This window comes from Leptopilina boulardi, unplaced genomic scaffold, assembly GCF_019393585.1.
Source record: "Leptopilina boulardi isolate dan_hultmark-lab unplaced genomic scaffold, ZJU_Lbou_2.1 LbouV2_214, whole genome shotgun sequence".
In the NCBI taxonomy this organism is placed as follows: Eukaryota; Metazoa; Arthropoda; class Insecta; order Hymenoptera; family Figitidae; genus Leptopilina; species Leptopilina boulardi.
Genome location: NW_026137768.1, coordinates 2,138,972 through 2,155,249, shown reverse-complemented (window position 1 = coordinate 2,155,249; position 16,278 = coordinate 2,138,972). Strand labels below are relative to the sequence as shown.

Below are 16,278 nucleotides of genomic sequence, written 5' to 3'. Positions count from 1 at the left end.
CACTTGGGCATCCTTTTGGGTCGAAAACTTAACTGGGGCCCTCATATTAGGATGTTAGCAGATAAAGCGGTCAGGGCGTTAGGGATTTTAAAGATTGTTTCCCGAGTTACGTGAGGGACCTCCCCTTTTTTCTGATTCTGCTCCTTCTAACCTGAAAGTTCTTGATCCAATTCAATTCGCGGCTTTGAGAATATCATTGACTTGCGTGAGATCTATCCCAACCTTATTTCTATTGTCTGAGGCAAAGGAATCCCCCCTCTACTTCAGACGCGCTTACTTGGCAAATATGCTCATGGCTAGGAATTTTAGGTGGATGGACAATCCACTAACCTCATCTTTGATAAAACTGAGGAGGCATTCTCGTAAGCTCTCATTTAGATTGAACAAGGATATACTCTCATTACTCAATCCCTTTAAATGTATGACGCCCATCCTTCTTGATACATTTAGAACTATAAAACAGCACTTTTTCGACTGGTCTTGGAATGCACTTGCCTGTTTTCCGTTGTGTGACACAAAATCTGGAGTGACTTTGGCTGCTCAAGCAAATCCTGAGGAGGCACTTAGGAGGTTCCTTGGCGAGAATTTCCCACAAGCTGAAGTGATTTACACCGATGCTTCACTTAACCCTGAAACGGGTAGTGCTTCTTCTGCTTTTCTGGTGAAGAATTCCAACTTTACCTCGGCTACGTCTTTACAGACCAATTTTGTCGATTCTTACTGCAGAACTGTACGCCATTTTCAGAGCAGTAAAATATGCACGAGAGCAGAACTTCAGGAGGTCAATGTCTCTGTAAACAGAATTCCTTTTTCCCTTCCTTTAAATGATATTATTAAAACGACGATTTTCGTTCAAAATAAGGACACGTGCCTGTATGCACGTGTCCTCTTTTTACACTAAACCAGCAAAATGATTGAAGTTTCTTCCCAAAACAGCAGTATGAAACTAAATGATGAATCTCGTGCGAAAACTGTATCGATTAGGCTTTGTACGCATCAAGACGGTTCTCTTTCATCAAAAGTTGAATTTATTTTTAGTAGAGTCTCTATACCTGATTATATTAGAATAAATAAAGTTAAATTCAGGCTTATAATTTCAATAACAACCCCTAAGAGATGTCATGAATGTTCAAGATTCCGTAATATTGCAACCTAGTGTAGAACTAAATTACCTAAATGCCAGTACTGTGCCTAGAATTATCGTTCAAATATAAATGCTAAAGTCGTTTGTACAAACTGTCACGAAAACTATATCGCTTTCTTAAAATACTGCAAAATATACAAATATGAAGCGCATGTCATGAAAATCAGATACGAAAACAATTTTACTTATAAGGATGCTGATAGCATACGTTATTTTAATCCCCAAGCCAGGTGGTAAGTACTTTTGCCCTATTGCCTTGACCTTAGTTTTAACAAATTTTTTTGGAAAACTAGTTAATAAAAGAATGGAACATTTTGTTGAACACATCAGAATTGTTCCAGTAAATCAATTCGGTTTTAGAAAAGAATAGGCCTCAACTGACTGTTTTACCACTTTTCTCACCTATGGAGGTCAGGACTTTGGTCAAGACATCAGCACCTTGGCAGTTTCAATTGACATAAAAGGAGCTTTCAATGCAGGGCCTATTGGCCATTTTATTTATTATATATCTTAGGAGAATAAAAAATATAATCCCTCTAAGTTTCAAATACACACTGTTTGTTGATGACCTCCTAATATACACTAGGTTTAGAAATATTGAGGGTGTTACTGAGAGTCAACTAAGCCTTGACTATCCTGATAACATGGCTTGGGGGTCTGGGTTTTGAGGCTTCTTCCGGTAAAACATCTTTCACTGTTTTTTCAAGATTTTCAAAGCGACATTCTCATTTAATATCAAGATAAATAATCAGGCTGTTTCGCAAGCGACCATTCTAAAATATTTGGGTATTTAACTTTAGATAAGAAATTAACTTGGAAACCTCATATCTCGTCTAATACTGACAAAGCCATAAAAGCTTTAGGCATAATTCAGGGTATCGATTATGTAATTTGATTTGACTTTGATGTCAAAATCAAATTTATTTTTACGACTTCATTTTTTATTGCAATTTGAAGTCAGAATCCAATTAATTTTTTTGATTGCTATTTAAAGATCAAATTTTAAATTAATTTTTGATTGAATTTGACGTCAAATTGCAAGAAAAAAATGATGTAAAATTTGATTTTTAAATTGCCATCAAAAAATAAATTTGAATTTCACGTCAAATTGCAAGAAAAAAATGAAGTAAAACTGGATTTTTAAACTCCAATCAAAAAAATTAATTTGATTTTGAAATCAAAGTCAAATTAAATTACATAATCGGCAACCTAGTGATATCTCGACTCACTTGAGAACGTACGCAACAATTGCCCTAACAGTCTATATGCATTTAATCAAATCGTTTTTACTATGGAATGCCTCCTTATTTGCAAATGTATCCGAGTGTACTTACTACGCTGACTGGCGTGATCACGTAGTTTAGGTTTAGGTATCGTCAGATTGATGTGAATCCTTTGAATTGGATTTTACAACGAATTCTTTGGAGTGAGAAGCCTAATGAAATTCTCACGTATCAACTAAAAACAGTGACATAAGGTGTGTTCTGCGTTCCATTTCTTGCTCTTTGTGCCATTCAACAACTGATTGAAGATGAAAGATCTAAATTTCTACTTGCCATTCCAACTCTAACTAAAGGAAAATACGTTGATGTCGTTTTCGGAGGAGCAGATTCTTTTGAGGAAGCGCGATCAATAGCACAAGAAGTTAATAACATCTACATTATGGGATATTTCCCACTTCAAAAATGGATAAGCAGTGATGAAGTTGTCATTCAGAACCTGCTTGTAGAGAAACGACTCTTCCCATCTTCGCCCAGATAGCACGCAAGCCTGCTGCCAACTTGCATTGCAAGTTTGCTACCAGCTTGCAATGTTCTACCCTTTGCAAACTTGCAGCAAGCTTGCAGTGCAGTGGAAATCATTTAGTGACCTTGCGGGCAAAAAACCATGTTCGTTCTAAAAACGTTTTAAGGACGTTCTTAGAACGTTTCATGTCCGCCAAATAATGTTCTAATGCCCACAGGGTGATGCAGTTTTTTTAAAAATAAAAGTAAATCCTTGAACTTTTAAAACATATAGGGGAAACGGACATTCTGCACACTGTGCAATTTTGAGTCTAGAACAAAAACTAGGTGACATCTTAAAGAATAGGTTATACCTATAAAATAGGTAAAAAGTTGTTAGAAAAATGACTAAATGCAGAGAATATACGCGCAAGGACTGGATAGAGAAATAAAATGTACACAAGGATTTTGGCATGAAAATTAGTGTAGACTTTATTTTGACAACGGGTAAACGAGGACTGGCTTCAAATTACCTGAGTACAGACCTTAGGACCTTCGTTCGGGGATGTACATGAAGTGGGGAGGTCATAAACGGACTCTTACAACTTTTCTTGAATTTCACAATTTGTACATAGAAAATAAATATGTCGCAAATATAGTTGTATTTCCAACACCCTTCCTCAACTATATAACTGCGACATCCGCATTTAACTTTAAATTCAACTTATTGTCCATATCAATGTCCTTTGATTCACATAAAAAACTTTAATTCTTTACCGATTTTCACTGCTAATTTTATGACACAAGTATTTAAATTCACTAATACATATTATAATAATTTCCTGCCTTAACATTTATTTTTCTTTAAACCACATAAACCAAAAATCAAACAAAAATTTCTGTAAATGAGAATAATTTTAATCTTACCAAAAATTAGTCTCAAAATTTAAAATTCTGATTACTTTGTATTTAATCTGCTTGATATTTCACTTGTATACCTGTCTGGAGGTACACCCTTGTTGTTTCGGCCTGAAATTCTACGAGGAGATTCTGAAATTGCGTCTGTATACTCCTCTTGCGCGTTGATCTGCTCTGTGTTTTCCTCTTCCGGAACAGAAATAATGTCATCTTTGTCAATTTCTTTTAAATTACCTTTGGAGTTTTTGTTGTTTGCTTTTTCCGAAAAATGACCATACTCTGTTTCCAAAAACATGATTTCAACAGATGTTGAGTCTTTATCTTTTTGTAGGTCCCTTCCTGAATTCGAACTCTTCTTTAATTTTGAAAATAGTTGAGACTCTTTTTGTTCCGAGTTTATAGTTTTATGAAATTTTCCCCCCCCCCCGCACGGTTCATTTATTGCGGTATGGACCTTTTCTATAATCCCCAAATCTGCAACTACCCTCAATTCAAATAGATGTGGAGATAACTTTGCCGTAGCCACTACTTTATTATTTTTGTTTACTACACGACACTGTTCACCTTGAAAAATAAGTTTATGACCCTTTTTAACCAAATTTTTCACAGACAGCAGATTTGCTCCAAGCTGTGGCACATACAAGACGTCTGTCACTTTCACTTTTATTACTTTATTTTCATCTGTAATGCACTGAATTAAGCCTGAACCTTTTCCCTGCACTTCACAAACTTCATTGTCATCCGCTAAACGCACATAACCTTTTTTCGTTGAATCGAACTCAGTAAAAAAATCTTTGTTATTTACCATATGACTCGTCGCTCCTGAGTCAACAATCCAAGAATTATTCTTTCCTTTCAAATTTTTCACTCCATAACTTGCTTCATAAAAAATGTTCCTTTTATCGAAGTTTAAATTTGCCACTGATAAGAAACAATTATCTTCTTCATAATCTTTTGATTCGGTAACTTTATTTGCCTTATTTTGCTTCTCTTTCCATGCTTGATACTTTGGGCACTCCTTCTTCATGTGTCCTTTTTTCTTGCAGAAAAAACAGTCAAGATTATTTTTCTTGAAATCTTGATATTGTGCTTTCATTGCTAAAGATTGTGAATTATCAAAATCTTCTGCACCTTTCCGCCTTTTATACTCATCGATTAATTTCCCCGTTACAAAATTACTTGTAATATCGCTTGCGGGACGACTTTCCAAACCGGTAATTAATGTCGAATAAGAATCTGGTAAACTGCTGAGTATCAATGCGGCTAACATATCATCCTTTAATCCGTCTCCGAGAGCGGCTAACTTATTCGCGAGATCCAATATTTCTGTAACATGTTCCTCCATATTTCCTCCTTCATGCAACGTTATCCTGCATATGCGTTTCAGAAGAAATATTTTGCTGCATAATGTGTCTTTCTCGTGATATTCCTTTAGATTCTTCCAAGCTTCACGCGCACTTTTTGCATTTCTTACATGTATAAGTTGATTATCCTCAACTAAAAGTCCTATATTTGCACGAGCTTGATCGTCCTTTTGAGTCCACGCATCCGTCACTGGTTCTGGAGTATCTTTTGTGATCACTTCCCATAATTTATCTTTAATTAACAATAACTCCATTTTATACTTCCATGTTTGGTAATTATTGTTATTCAACTTATCAACTGAAAAACGAAATCTCGTACTGTCTCCCATTTTTAACACTGTAACTGTCTTTATTCACTTAAACCGTTCTTTATTCACTTTGACTGTTCTTTATTCACTTTAACTGTTCTTTATTAACTTTAACCTGACTTTATATACTGTACTTTAATTGTCTATAAAAACTTTGATTAACTGTTCTTTAATTATTTCTTTATTTCTGAATTTGAATGTGGTACACTTGAAAACTACACTTGTTGTATACGCACAAACACTTTATATCCTTATCATACACTTTATTGAACTTTAACTATATCAAGTCTCTGGTCTCTGAGCCCATAACCTGTTAGAAAAATGACTAAATGCAGAGAATATACGCGCAAGGACTGGATAGAGAAATAAAATGTACACAAGGATTTTGGCATGAAAATTAGTGTAGACTTTATTTTGACAACGGGTAAACGAGGACTGGCTTCAAATTACCTGAGTACAGACCTTAGGACCTTCGTTCGGGGATGTACATGAAGTGGGGAGGTCATAAACGGACTCTTACAACTTTTCTTGAATTTCACAATTTGTACATAGAAAATAAATATGTCGCAAATATAGTTGTATTTCCAACAAAAGTTAAACTAATAAAAAAATGGCAGACAATTGTTTAAAACCTTGCGTTTCTTACCTTACTTTTTCATGTTTGGCCTCTTGTAAAAAATCTTTATTGTTAATAATTGTATCATATTAAAGGTATGACCCCAGCAGAATTTAGTTACCTTTAATTAGCCGCAAACCCGAAGGCGATTTGTCAAATAATTCAGACGCTATGATGCTCATCGATTTGAAAAGTCTTGTTTCGAGAAAAACGCGTTTAAAGTTGTGGGAACATTTTTATGTGTAATATTTGTCTACTTTAAAAAAATTTATTCAATTTCCCTGAAATTCGTAACTCCGGGGTTTTTGATTATGAATATAATGTCAGATTTTCAAACTGGCGTAGTCAATGACAATAAGACAGGTTAAAAAAGATAACATAAATACATTTCGATTTATAAATACATAATTCCGTCGACCGACATAAGAAATCGGAAATAAAGAATATTAAGAAAATATTAATTTAAAAAATAAATCGAGACCACACGAGCTCACTTTTGTTCAACCAAAAATAAAATAATAAAAGAAATATAACAATCGCGTAGATACTAATTTTTCTCGACGTCCCACTATTGTTAGTGGTGTGGTGGAGTTTGCATTGACACGGGTGCTCCCATGGTGGGTTCAACCCCCACCATTCGACTCTGACAAGATAATCGACTACACGGTTGTACTTGCGGGGTCTCCATAAACGTGTGTACCCACATGCTCCCCCATGGGACGCAAGGCCAAGAGTTAGTGACAGTCCAGCACCAATGGCACAGAATTTCTTCCAGTCACTTTCCAATTAGCAGTGCGACCGGCCTAAGTCACGTTTGCTCCTCTTGGTAAGAGGCGGAATCTTTCCAGCAATTCCACATGTATGCGAAGTCGCAGAGACGTTGAGAGCACCGTATCACCACTGCGCCATCTACTCAATGCACTCCCCTCTGTGACGTCAGAAGGGGAGTGCATTGAGTAGATGGCGCAGTGGGGATACGGTGCTCGCAACGTCTCTGCGACTTCGCATACATGTGGAATTGCTGTTCCAATCACTGGAAACTCTGCAAGTTTTGTCGCCCGAGTTGAGTTACACTGAACTCTCGTTGTAATGGACTTGTATGTCCTGTGTGGTCCATTGCAGCAAGAGTACCCTTGATGCAAGGTCACATAAACATTCAGGGCCGTATGATGCTGAAAAAGCATAGGTTACAAGTATATACTTGAATTTTTTATTTTCTTTTTCAATTTCTTTAGTACCTCCGCTTGCTCGCTGTAACTTAAATGCTTTCTTTTCAATTTTCAACTCATTATCACGAACTTTTTAGATATTTGTACAACCCGAATTCAAGTGGGGCACTGTACACCCCCAAAGTTTAGAAAATAATAATTTGTTGTTGGTGCTATATCGCCGAGCTTAGCGCCCTCTTTCCCCCTTACCACATCATCCACATTATAAGCAAATGAAATAAAAACACAGTAAAAGTAAGAAGTATTTACAGCATCAGACATTCTTTGTTTATTTGTTTCTTTGTCTAAATTGCAAATAATATTATTTATTATTCGATATTATTATTTATTAATATTTAAAAAATCTATAATTTTTGTTTGTTTGGGTGCTTTTCTCAAATTATAATAGGAATCTCTGACAGTGTTATGCAAAATAGACATCATTTTTTTAATTTTATCGTCGGTGATGTTACTGTGAACAAATCGCGTCAGTAACACTGCGGCTCCATAAGCTTCTGCTGCCGTAGGGTTTTCTTCCTCGAAATCTTCCTTGTCTTGCTGAAATATTTAATATTTATACTTTTTTTATTTATTTATCTACATTTGTTTATTTATTTATACATACCTTGTCATCTTCTTCACTTTCTGGTTGCCCATTTATGACTTCTTTAACGATATTTTCATCCGTTAGTTCTTCTGATGTTATAACGTTGCCATCAATGACAACATAATCATCCCATGATTTAACTGAAGTCAGCGATTGCGAATTAAAATTTTTAACCCACAAAGATAGGGGTTCATTATTTTCAGCGTCTATATCAGCGTCAGGTTCTTGTTCAGTGACTTCTTGAGACGATAAACTATCACTGTTTTCAACAAATCCTGCATGTTTATAACAATTGAAAATTGTACGTTGTGAAATTTTGTTCCAAGCATCATAAATCATAATTATTGCATCCAAGACAGTAATCTTTATCTTGTAAAAATCCTGATTAGAATCTAAGCACTCAATTGTTTTAAAAACAAGATTTTTTCGGAAGTTAGTTTAGTTCTGTCAGGCCACACTGTTGTTAACCATTCTGTAACGATGTTTTGTTCAACTGATGATGTCTCACCGGCTATTGATCCTGACACAATATTATGTCTTGCTTTAAAACGGCTTATCCAGCTGAGACTACAATCAAAATTAACAATGTTAAATTGAGTTGCAAAAAAATTTGCTTTCTCCCTTAACATGGGGCCGCTAACTGGTATTCCTTGGTTTCTTATTTGTTTAAACCACTGCACTAAAGCCTTATAGACATTTTCTCGTTTATACTTGCGAAGTCTCTTCGACTTCAACACATTAGAATTGAAAGATTCTTTAATTTTTGTTTTGTTTTTGTTAGTCATTGATATTGTTGAATGTCCAACCCCAAATTCTTTGGCCAACGATGAATTTGATTCCCCTTTTTCTAGCCTGCAGATAATTGCACCTTTTTCTTCTATCGTGAAAGCTTTCCGATGTGAAGCCATTTTCAGAGCAAATTCACTAAAACTGTTCACAATATCACTAACAATTTAAAACTACGGATCCAAACAGTCTCATGTAACGCTAAGTGATGCTAGACAATAGAGAGATATCGAAAATAAAAACAACTGTTAATTGAAATTCGTCATTATAAACGGATTGATTTACTTAAAACTACGTCAATGTAAGCGGTTTGTCATTATAACCGATGTCATTATAAACGGCCTAAATTCTATATAATTTATACACAGACCAAACATATTGTTATAAGTGCGACATAATAACCGGTTGGTCATTGTAAGCGGAGTCATACTAAGCGGATTCCACTGTTTTAAAGAACTTCACCGATTCTTCAGTATAATTTCATGGTTCTGTCGCTTTGTAAAACGTATCTCGAAAACTATCTCATCACTTACACATTTACTCAAGATAAATACCAAGTGGAGTTGAGAACCAGAAAGACAACCAGCCTTCGACAAGCTAAAACGCCTTTTAACAGAAGCTAAAATTATTAATAAAGGACTTTTTGCTTTCAAAGTAAATTAAAAAATACAAGTCTCATTATTTTTTTCATCCGCTGTGAGTCAATTACCGAAACATGTTGACTATGTTTTAGTTTCTTTATCACCTTGTAATAATTTTATATTATTATGTTTTTGTTTTATGTTCTCATAAATTATTCATTTTTTTATATTCCTTATATGTAAATATTATTAATCTCCAAATCCTGTCGGCTGAGGTAGTCACAATAATAATAATTAAACTATTAAATTTCGTTACATTATTAATTTATTATTATTATAAAATATAACAAAGTTATATTACCTTTTTTAAAATTATTATAATACTTAGTAAGTCACAAAAAATTGATCACAAAAAATCTTCATGAGGAAATAAAGTGTTTAGGTTTAATTACCAAAATAGAAACAATTATTGCTTACTTAGCAGCGCTGTTTCTTGTAACCCCCTTCTTAGAATAATATGTTTCTTCTCTACGAGCGGGATGCTTTTCTCGAAAAGTTATTGTCTCATGACAAAACTTACAAAGAGTTTTTTTAAATGAACTTTTCGTAAGTAGTGAATTCAAAATTATTTTGCTTGTAGATTTATGATCCATAAATTTTAAACTGTATAAACATTTAATAAAATGTAAATATGTAAAGAATTTTTTGAATAATGTACTTTGAATATCAAAATTTTATACATGTAAATATTTGAAATTTTGATTTAACAGTATATTCAGTATGGTGTGGAATAGTGATTCGCCTGAAATACCGACTCTTGGCAAACAATGGCGTTTTCGTAGGCACAAGTAAATCTTGAACCTAGTCCTTAATTTATTTGCAGAAAGAAAGACGACTCCAGTTCCACCAAAGAGAATAACTACTTCATGGCCAACATCACACTATTCTAACTATCCAGAGAAAACAGAGAAACCTCCAACGAGAGAAGAGAATATTAGAAAAGCAGAAGAAAAACTGCGCAGTCATAGTACAGGTGAGATCTTCATCGATTACTGGTAAATTTTTAATACTTATGCCTGCTTGACGTATTTCCACTCAAAAAATATCACATCACTAAACCTTGCAAAATTTTTTGCATTGCGCGTTACGCTATTCTGCACCATGCACTGCCGTTACAAACACTGTATCATTATTATTTTCGGTATAGGTTCAACTCTTTTTTTAATCACCATGATCTGAATTTTGTAAAGCTTAGTTTAAGTTTCGTTAGTCAAATTAAAATTAGTAGCCTGTTAAATAATATTTACTTTGGTTCAAGACAATTTTTATATTTGATAAGGGATAACTTCATCAGTGTTAACTTTTCTTAATCTTCAAGTGGGTTTTCAATATGTAGTTTAATTTAATTTTAATTATTATGTTATATAAGATTGAAAAAAGACATCATAGACTTTCTACAAGTTTATGTGTGTATTTAATTAAAGGAAATGAAGATATAGAACCTTACATCACGACCATTTGTGTCAAGTGTCTCAAAAAGAACTGAAATACTTTACTGTCCCCACTATTGGCGGACTCACGCACATGAGCTCTTGTAAACGCGTTTATTTAACTACTTGAACATAAAAGTGAAATGAGATTTTAAAATAAATAAATACAATAAAATATTTTACACTTGGAAATCCTGATGTCATGTGTCCATTATTAAGACCTTGATGATCTTCTAAGTACTTTGAGCACAACTTTTAACAAGGATCTCCCTTGTAATGAATGTTAAAGTTTTATTTACGTGCAGCCGAATTAGCTCGTCGGATCAAGGTATACATCAAAGTGGAAAGACAACGATGATGACGATAATAATTCTAGATGATGTGCTCTCGTAACATAAATGGTCTAGATGATGCTCATTTGGACAAACAGCCAAAGTGAAATTACTTCTTGTTGCTCGTGAAATGCACGAGTGGAAGCATGAAATGCATAAACTTCTATAAAACAAATATTCCATAGGTTATAAATTTTACCCTTTTAATATATTGAGTAACACACAATATATTAAATCAGAAAGAGAAATTCTCATTTCTGCTAGAGGAAAACTCTGTGTTGAGAAATGCTCCAATTGTCTCGAAGCGAGACATCGAATCAAAATGTAAAAGTTACGGCCGGAGTCGCTTCTTTTAAGCTCATGCTGAGAGTCAAGTTACACAGCAGTGGTCGGTCCGTGAGCGGAGAGGGTACTCTGGATCTCCGCGACGGAGCCTCGTGGAAGAGAATTTTCAGATCTGCGCGTATCTACATGAATTTCGGTTTGGTGACGCGTATCTTAGCCATGATTCTTAATGGCGACAAAGGGACTTTTCTTTACAGTCCGCACGTACGATATACTCATTATTGCTTATTTTCTCATCCAGTTTTTGTTGACCTTCACCTGTCACATGACGATACACCCTGTTATTTCTTACATCCTGAGTTCGTTGGATAGTCAGCAATTTCTAAATCTGAGTTTGTGTTTGCGTTCTACTTTCATTTTGTTGCTCCTAAAAATTAGTTTGAATTTTTTCTCCTATAAACTCTTCTATTCATAAATGCTCCTTCAACTTCATGTGCACACCAAACTGGAAACAGGTTTTTCGATTAGATATATTTCTTAAATTCTTGAAAAGTGAAAGCAGTCCCTTGGTCCGTCAGAATTCTTCTCGGGTTATAGATAGCGTTGAGCCAATGTCATCTCCTTTTGAAAAGGAAAAATTTTTTTTCTCTAGCAACAGCCCATTTCATAAATTATTTCCATCGATTTCGTTTTTGATCATAGTCTCACCAAGTATCATTAACTCATAATTTTATTTTAATACTGACGAATTTTTTCAACAATATTTGATTTGCACTCATTAATTATACCGTAGCCTTCACTTGGCAACTTGTCCATACCCTATTGAAAAACCCTGTACAAGATCTTGTACAACAAAATGTACATGTTCAGCAGCTGAACTTTTACCTGTTCTGGTGAGAACATTTCCGAAATTCTATGCAGATCTGTTTCAGCTTTCGATTTCTACAGATGATGTTATTGATCATGAGAATTGGTTTAGACAAAAAAAAATAAAAGAAAACAATATTATATAATTTTATTGTTTATGTTACATTCACACAACTAGAATACTAGGTGGTTTCTTAAAGACTGACTCCTAGATGTTTATTTGCGTATTCAAAATTGATGGTCAGGCCCTGCAATAAAATTAGAAAGGAAAAGGACGGGAGGGGAAATAGAACAAAGGAAATAAAGACAAGAAATTTACATTAACTAATCTGGGTTAGTTGGCTCGGCGTCAGCCATTACGGTTGGCTATTGTTTCTTCAGCATAAGGGTTTTTCTCTTTTTATTGCTGGCTTCCTTCGACTCGTTAGATTTGAGCCGGCGCGGCAGTTTAGGTGAATGGGAACTAGCAATACATACAAAACTATGAAGGGATTTTGTATTCTTCGACCCAAGAAAATGTTTGAGTGCATCAGCTTTGTCATCACTAGGAGTTATCTTATCTACCAGTAAAACTAGTAAGTTTAATTATTCCTAGAAACTCTGTAATTATCATTTTACGTGTTAAACTGAAGTAACAACATAGATCCCTGCTAGGAAATAGTTTCATTTATTTTAATAATTTAAAATTTATTACTTATATAAATTATTATAAATATTATTATTAATATAACTAAATATGAGAAAAAATATCAATTAATGTTTGCTCATGAATTGATTGCCCTGCCGTTCGTAAACCCGGTTGAAAAAACTTGTACAAGAAAATGTACAAGTTCTTATACATGTTCATTAATGAACTTGTTCATTTTCTTGTACAGGTTCGAGTAATGTTCTTGAACAAGTTCAGCATCCGGAATTGAGACATGTTCTTGTACCAGAACTTGTACAAGATCCTGGACAAGAAAATATACTTGTACAAGAAAATGTACACGGAAAGAAGGTTGCACCTATAATCTCGGTGTACGAAGTGACAGATTAAAACAAACTGTAGATCATCGAGAAAGAAAGTGTTAGGCACGGGATTTTGCACTTTAGACATGCGCAGTAGGGTCAATTGAACTTTTCACATGCGCAGTAGTGCTATATGCATTGTAGTCATCCGCAGTAGGGTTGATATGTGAAAACTTTAATTGACCCTACTGCACATGTCTAAATTGCACTCAACTCAACTACGCAAGTCCAAATATCAATGGGCTCTACTGCGCATGTCTAAAGTGCACTACCTTCCCACACAGCACATTATATTTCTTAAACATTTCATGAATATTTCATTGAAAGATTTGAAATATTTCAATGCCAGGTTCATGAAATGTTGATGTAAACAGGAAAATGTCTGCCTATAAGAAAAATTGCCGTGTAATTTTGTTGAAATATTACACTTTAAAACTCATGCAATATTACACATGAAGACTGCAATATTCAGGAAATATTTCAAAGAAAGTTAGAAAATTTTTTAAAATATGAAATCAATCGTAATTTTCTAACATGTTTAACAACTTAGGATCCTAGAAAATTAAAAACTACTGCGCAGCTGTACAGGCCATAAAAACTGAGATCGACCAGTGCGCATCATTTAAGTTGGAATTTTTCTATATTTTAATGAAATATTTTAGCAAAATTACACGGCAATATTTCTTATAGGCTGACATTTCCCTAATTTCAGCAATATTTTAAGGACTTTGCATTGGAATATTTCAAAATTTCAATGAAATATTTCAGAAATATTTAGGAAATATCATGTGCTGTGTGGGCTACTGCGTATCTTTAGAGAAGTCACAACATATTTGGACATGACGTCCATCTATCTGTCTGTCTGTCAGTCCATCTATCTTCTCATCTGTTCTGGTCTTGGAACGGAACGAAAGTCCCTCTGTAATTTCGTTTCTGTTCTCAGGCACGGAACAGAACAGAAGTGATTTTTCCTTCTTGTTCCGTTTCTGGACACATCTCTGGTTTCTGGTCATTATCTTGTTGAAAGTAATAATTGGCACTCACTTTTAATTTTTCAGCACTTGAAGACAAATGTTGTTTCAAAATGTTCAAATAAACGTTTTTGTCCATAATACCATTGATGAAAACTAGATTACCGACACCTTCATCACCCATGCACCCCCACACCATCACAGAACCACCTCCGTGTTTCACAGTCGACTTCAGTACTTCGCTTTTGAAAACAATAAAGATGACAAGTATCTTCTTTGTGGCAATTATTTTGTCAATACTTATATTGACAACTATCAAAAAATGAAAAATACTTTTTTTTATTTTCAATTGTTTTCATCTTAGGAGGATAAATTGTGAGAAACGTATCGTCAAATAATTTATTTAAAGTTTATTTTGTTTATAATAAGGAAAACATTTTTTTTATTTATATATAATCGATGAATGTGGTGAGTCGTGCAAACATACTGTCCTGACGAAAACCGATATTTGCGCGCACGCGTTCAAGCGCCGGCGGTCCCCACCATCGATAAACGCGGCCGGTCGTCCCCACTACACCGAAAACCTATAGGTCCCGAGCGCCGGTTGAGATCCTCACTTCTCGAAGCGGTCTCACCGCAGCTGGAAGCAGCAAGTGGTCTTACCACGGCAAAGAGGTCTTACCTCAAATAGTATCACTATATACCAAAAACGTAAAAGTGGTTTTTCCACGCACGAAGAGGTTTAACCTCAAAACGAAAGCAGTCTTACTGCATAAAGTGGTTATACCACAAGTGGTTTTTACCACACATGTTCCAAAAGCGACTTTTTCCCTCGTAACGATTATCGGAATAATGGTTTCTTTTACGTCGTAATTTGTTAATGTTGTTTTGTAATTCAAAAAAACGAACGATTTGTCTTTTATTTTGTCGATTTCCACGTTATGTTCGATAATTATCTGTTGGTATTTGTCTACCGTTAAAATGTTAATCGAACGTATTCATGTTTATATTTTTGTATTCTTTGCCTTGTGCTTTTGCGAGAGTACCTTTTCGAACCGAACGAGGGCTAGTTTCGTGGTTTTCATCTTTTGTTCAACTATTGTTTTGTTTAGTATTGTAATGTTAAAAACCAAATATTTTATTATTAAATATGTCATTTAAACAAATCTGTTTTAGAGTTGTATTTTTCATTTAATTTCGAACCCAGGTCCGACGAGCATCCGTAATTGCAAATCTATTTCTTACAACATTCATTACAAAATAATCTGAAGCAAACAAAAAACAAATGCCTCCCAATCCCCTCCGAAAGTGCGCCGGCAACATGTGGCTTTACGCACCTTCAAAAAAAAATTTGTCTTTAAAACTGTAAACAAAATTAAATTCTATCTTAGATTTAAAGTTTAAAGGTAATTATTTTCTTTGATTTTAAAACAAACCCAATTTTAACTTGAGCAACAAAATACACGAGTTACACAATCTCACAACAAGAAAACGTGTTCTGGAAATTGTAAACATAAGTGATGAATCTTTTTTTTACATTTACGATTACTCTACATTACTGTCTTTATTGACAAGTAAGAAAAGATTCATGATGAATAATTCCCTTTTTTAAAATTAAATCTTCCTCTGCATTCTAAACTAATTTAAATTATAGACATCACGTATAGCAAGCAACTTAGCTACGACGAATATTTCCGATTACATTCGGCTAACCTCAGATTCTCAGGGATGTGTGCGTTTCTCCGACTTAGGAATCCCTAAGTCGGAGAAACGAAAAATATTTGAAATTATACCCGTACGTACATCTTTCCGCTGCTGGTGGCAGTGTTTTACGAAAACACATACTTTTTATTAAGTGTCTACTCTGTTTGTTTTTAATATCATTTTTGCTCTTACCCAAAAAATTATTCAGAGGTCACTTCAGGAATTCTTACCCGTCGTTAGTTAGTATTTCTGAGATTAAAGAAGTGTTCCTAATTATGTATTTAAGATATTCAATACCTAGATTTTTGTTTTTTAATCTCAAAGTGCAATGTTTAAGGATGGAGTTCTTTCTATGTCTTGTTTTA

The 16,278-nt window shown here is 34.4% G+C and overlaps 1 protein-coding gene across 7 annotated transcripts in view; it reads left to right on the top strand.

Moving 5' to 3' along the window:
• LOC127279045 (lachesin-like) overlaps positions 1-16,278 on the top strand; it is a 276,980-nt gene that overhangs the window by 246,504 nt on the left and 14,198 nt on the right. For 6 of the 7 annotated variants that reach the window (XM_051301147.1, XM_051301148.1, XM_051301146.1 and 3 more), the window contains one exon: positions 10,140-10,289. The exons of the other annotated variant lie outside the window; for it this stretch is intronic. In XM_051301147.1, coding sequence (XP_051157104.1) covers positions 10,140-10,289 — 150 coding nt within the window. The remainder of the gene's footprint in view (positions 1-10,139; positions 10,290-16,278) is intronic. 7 annotated transcript variants of the gene reach the window in all.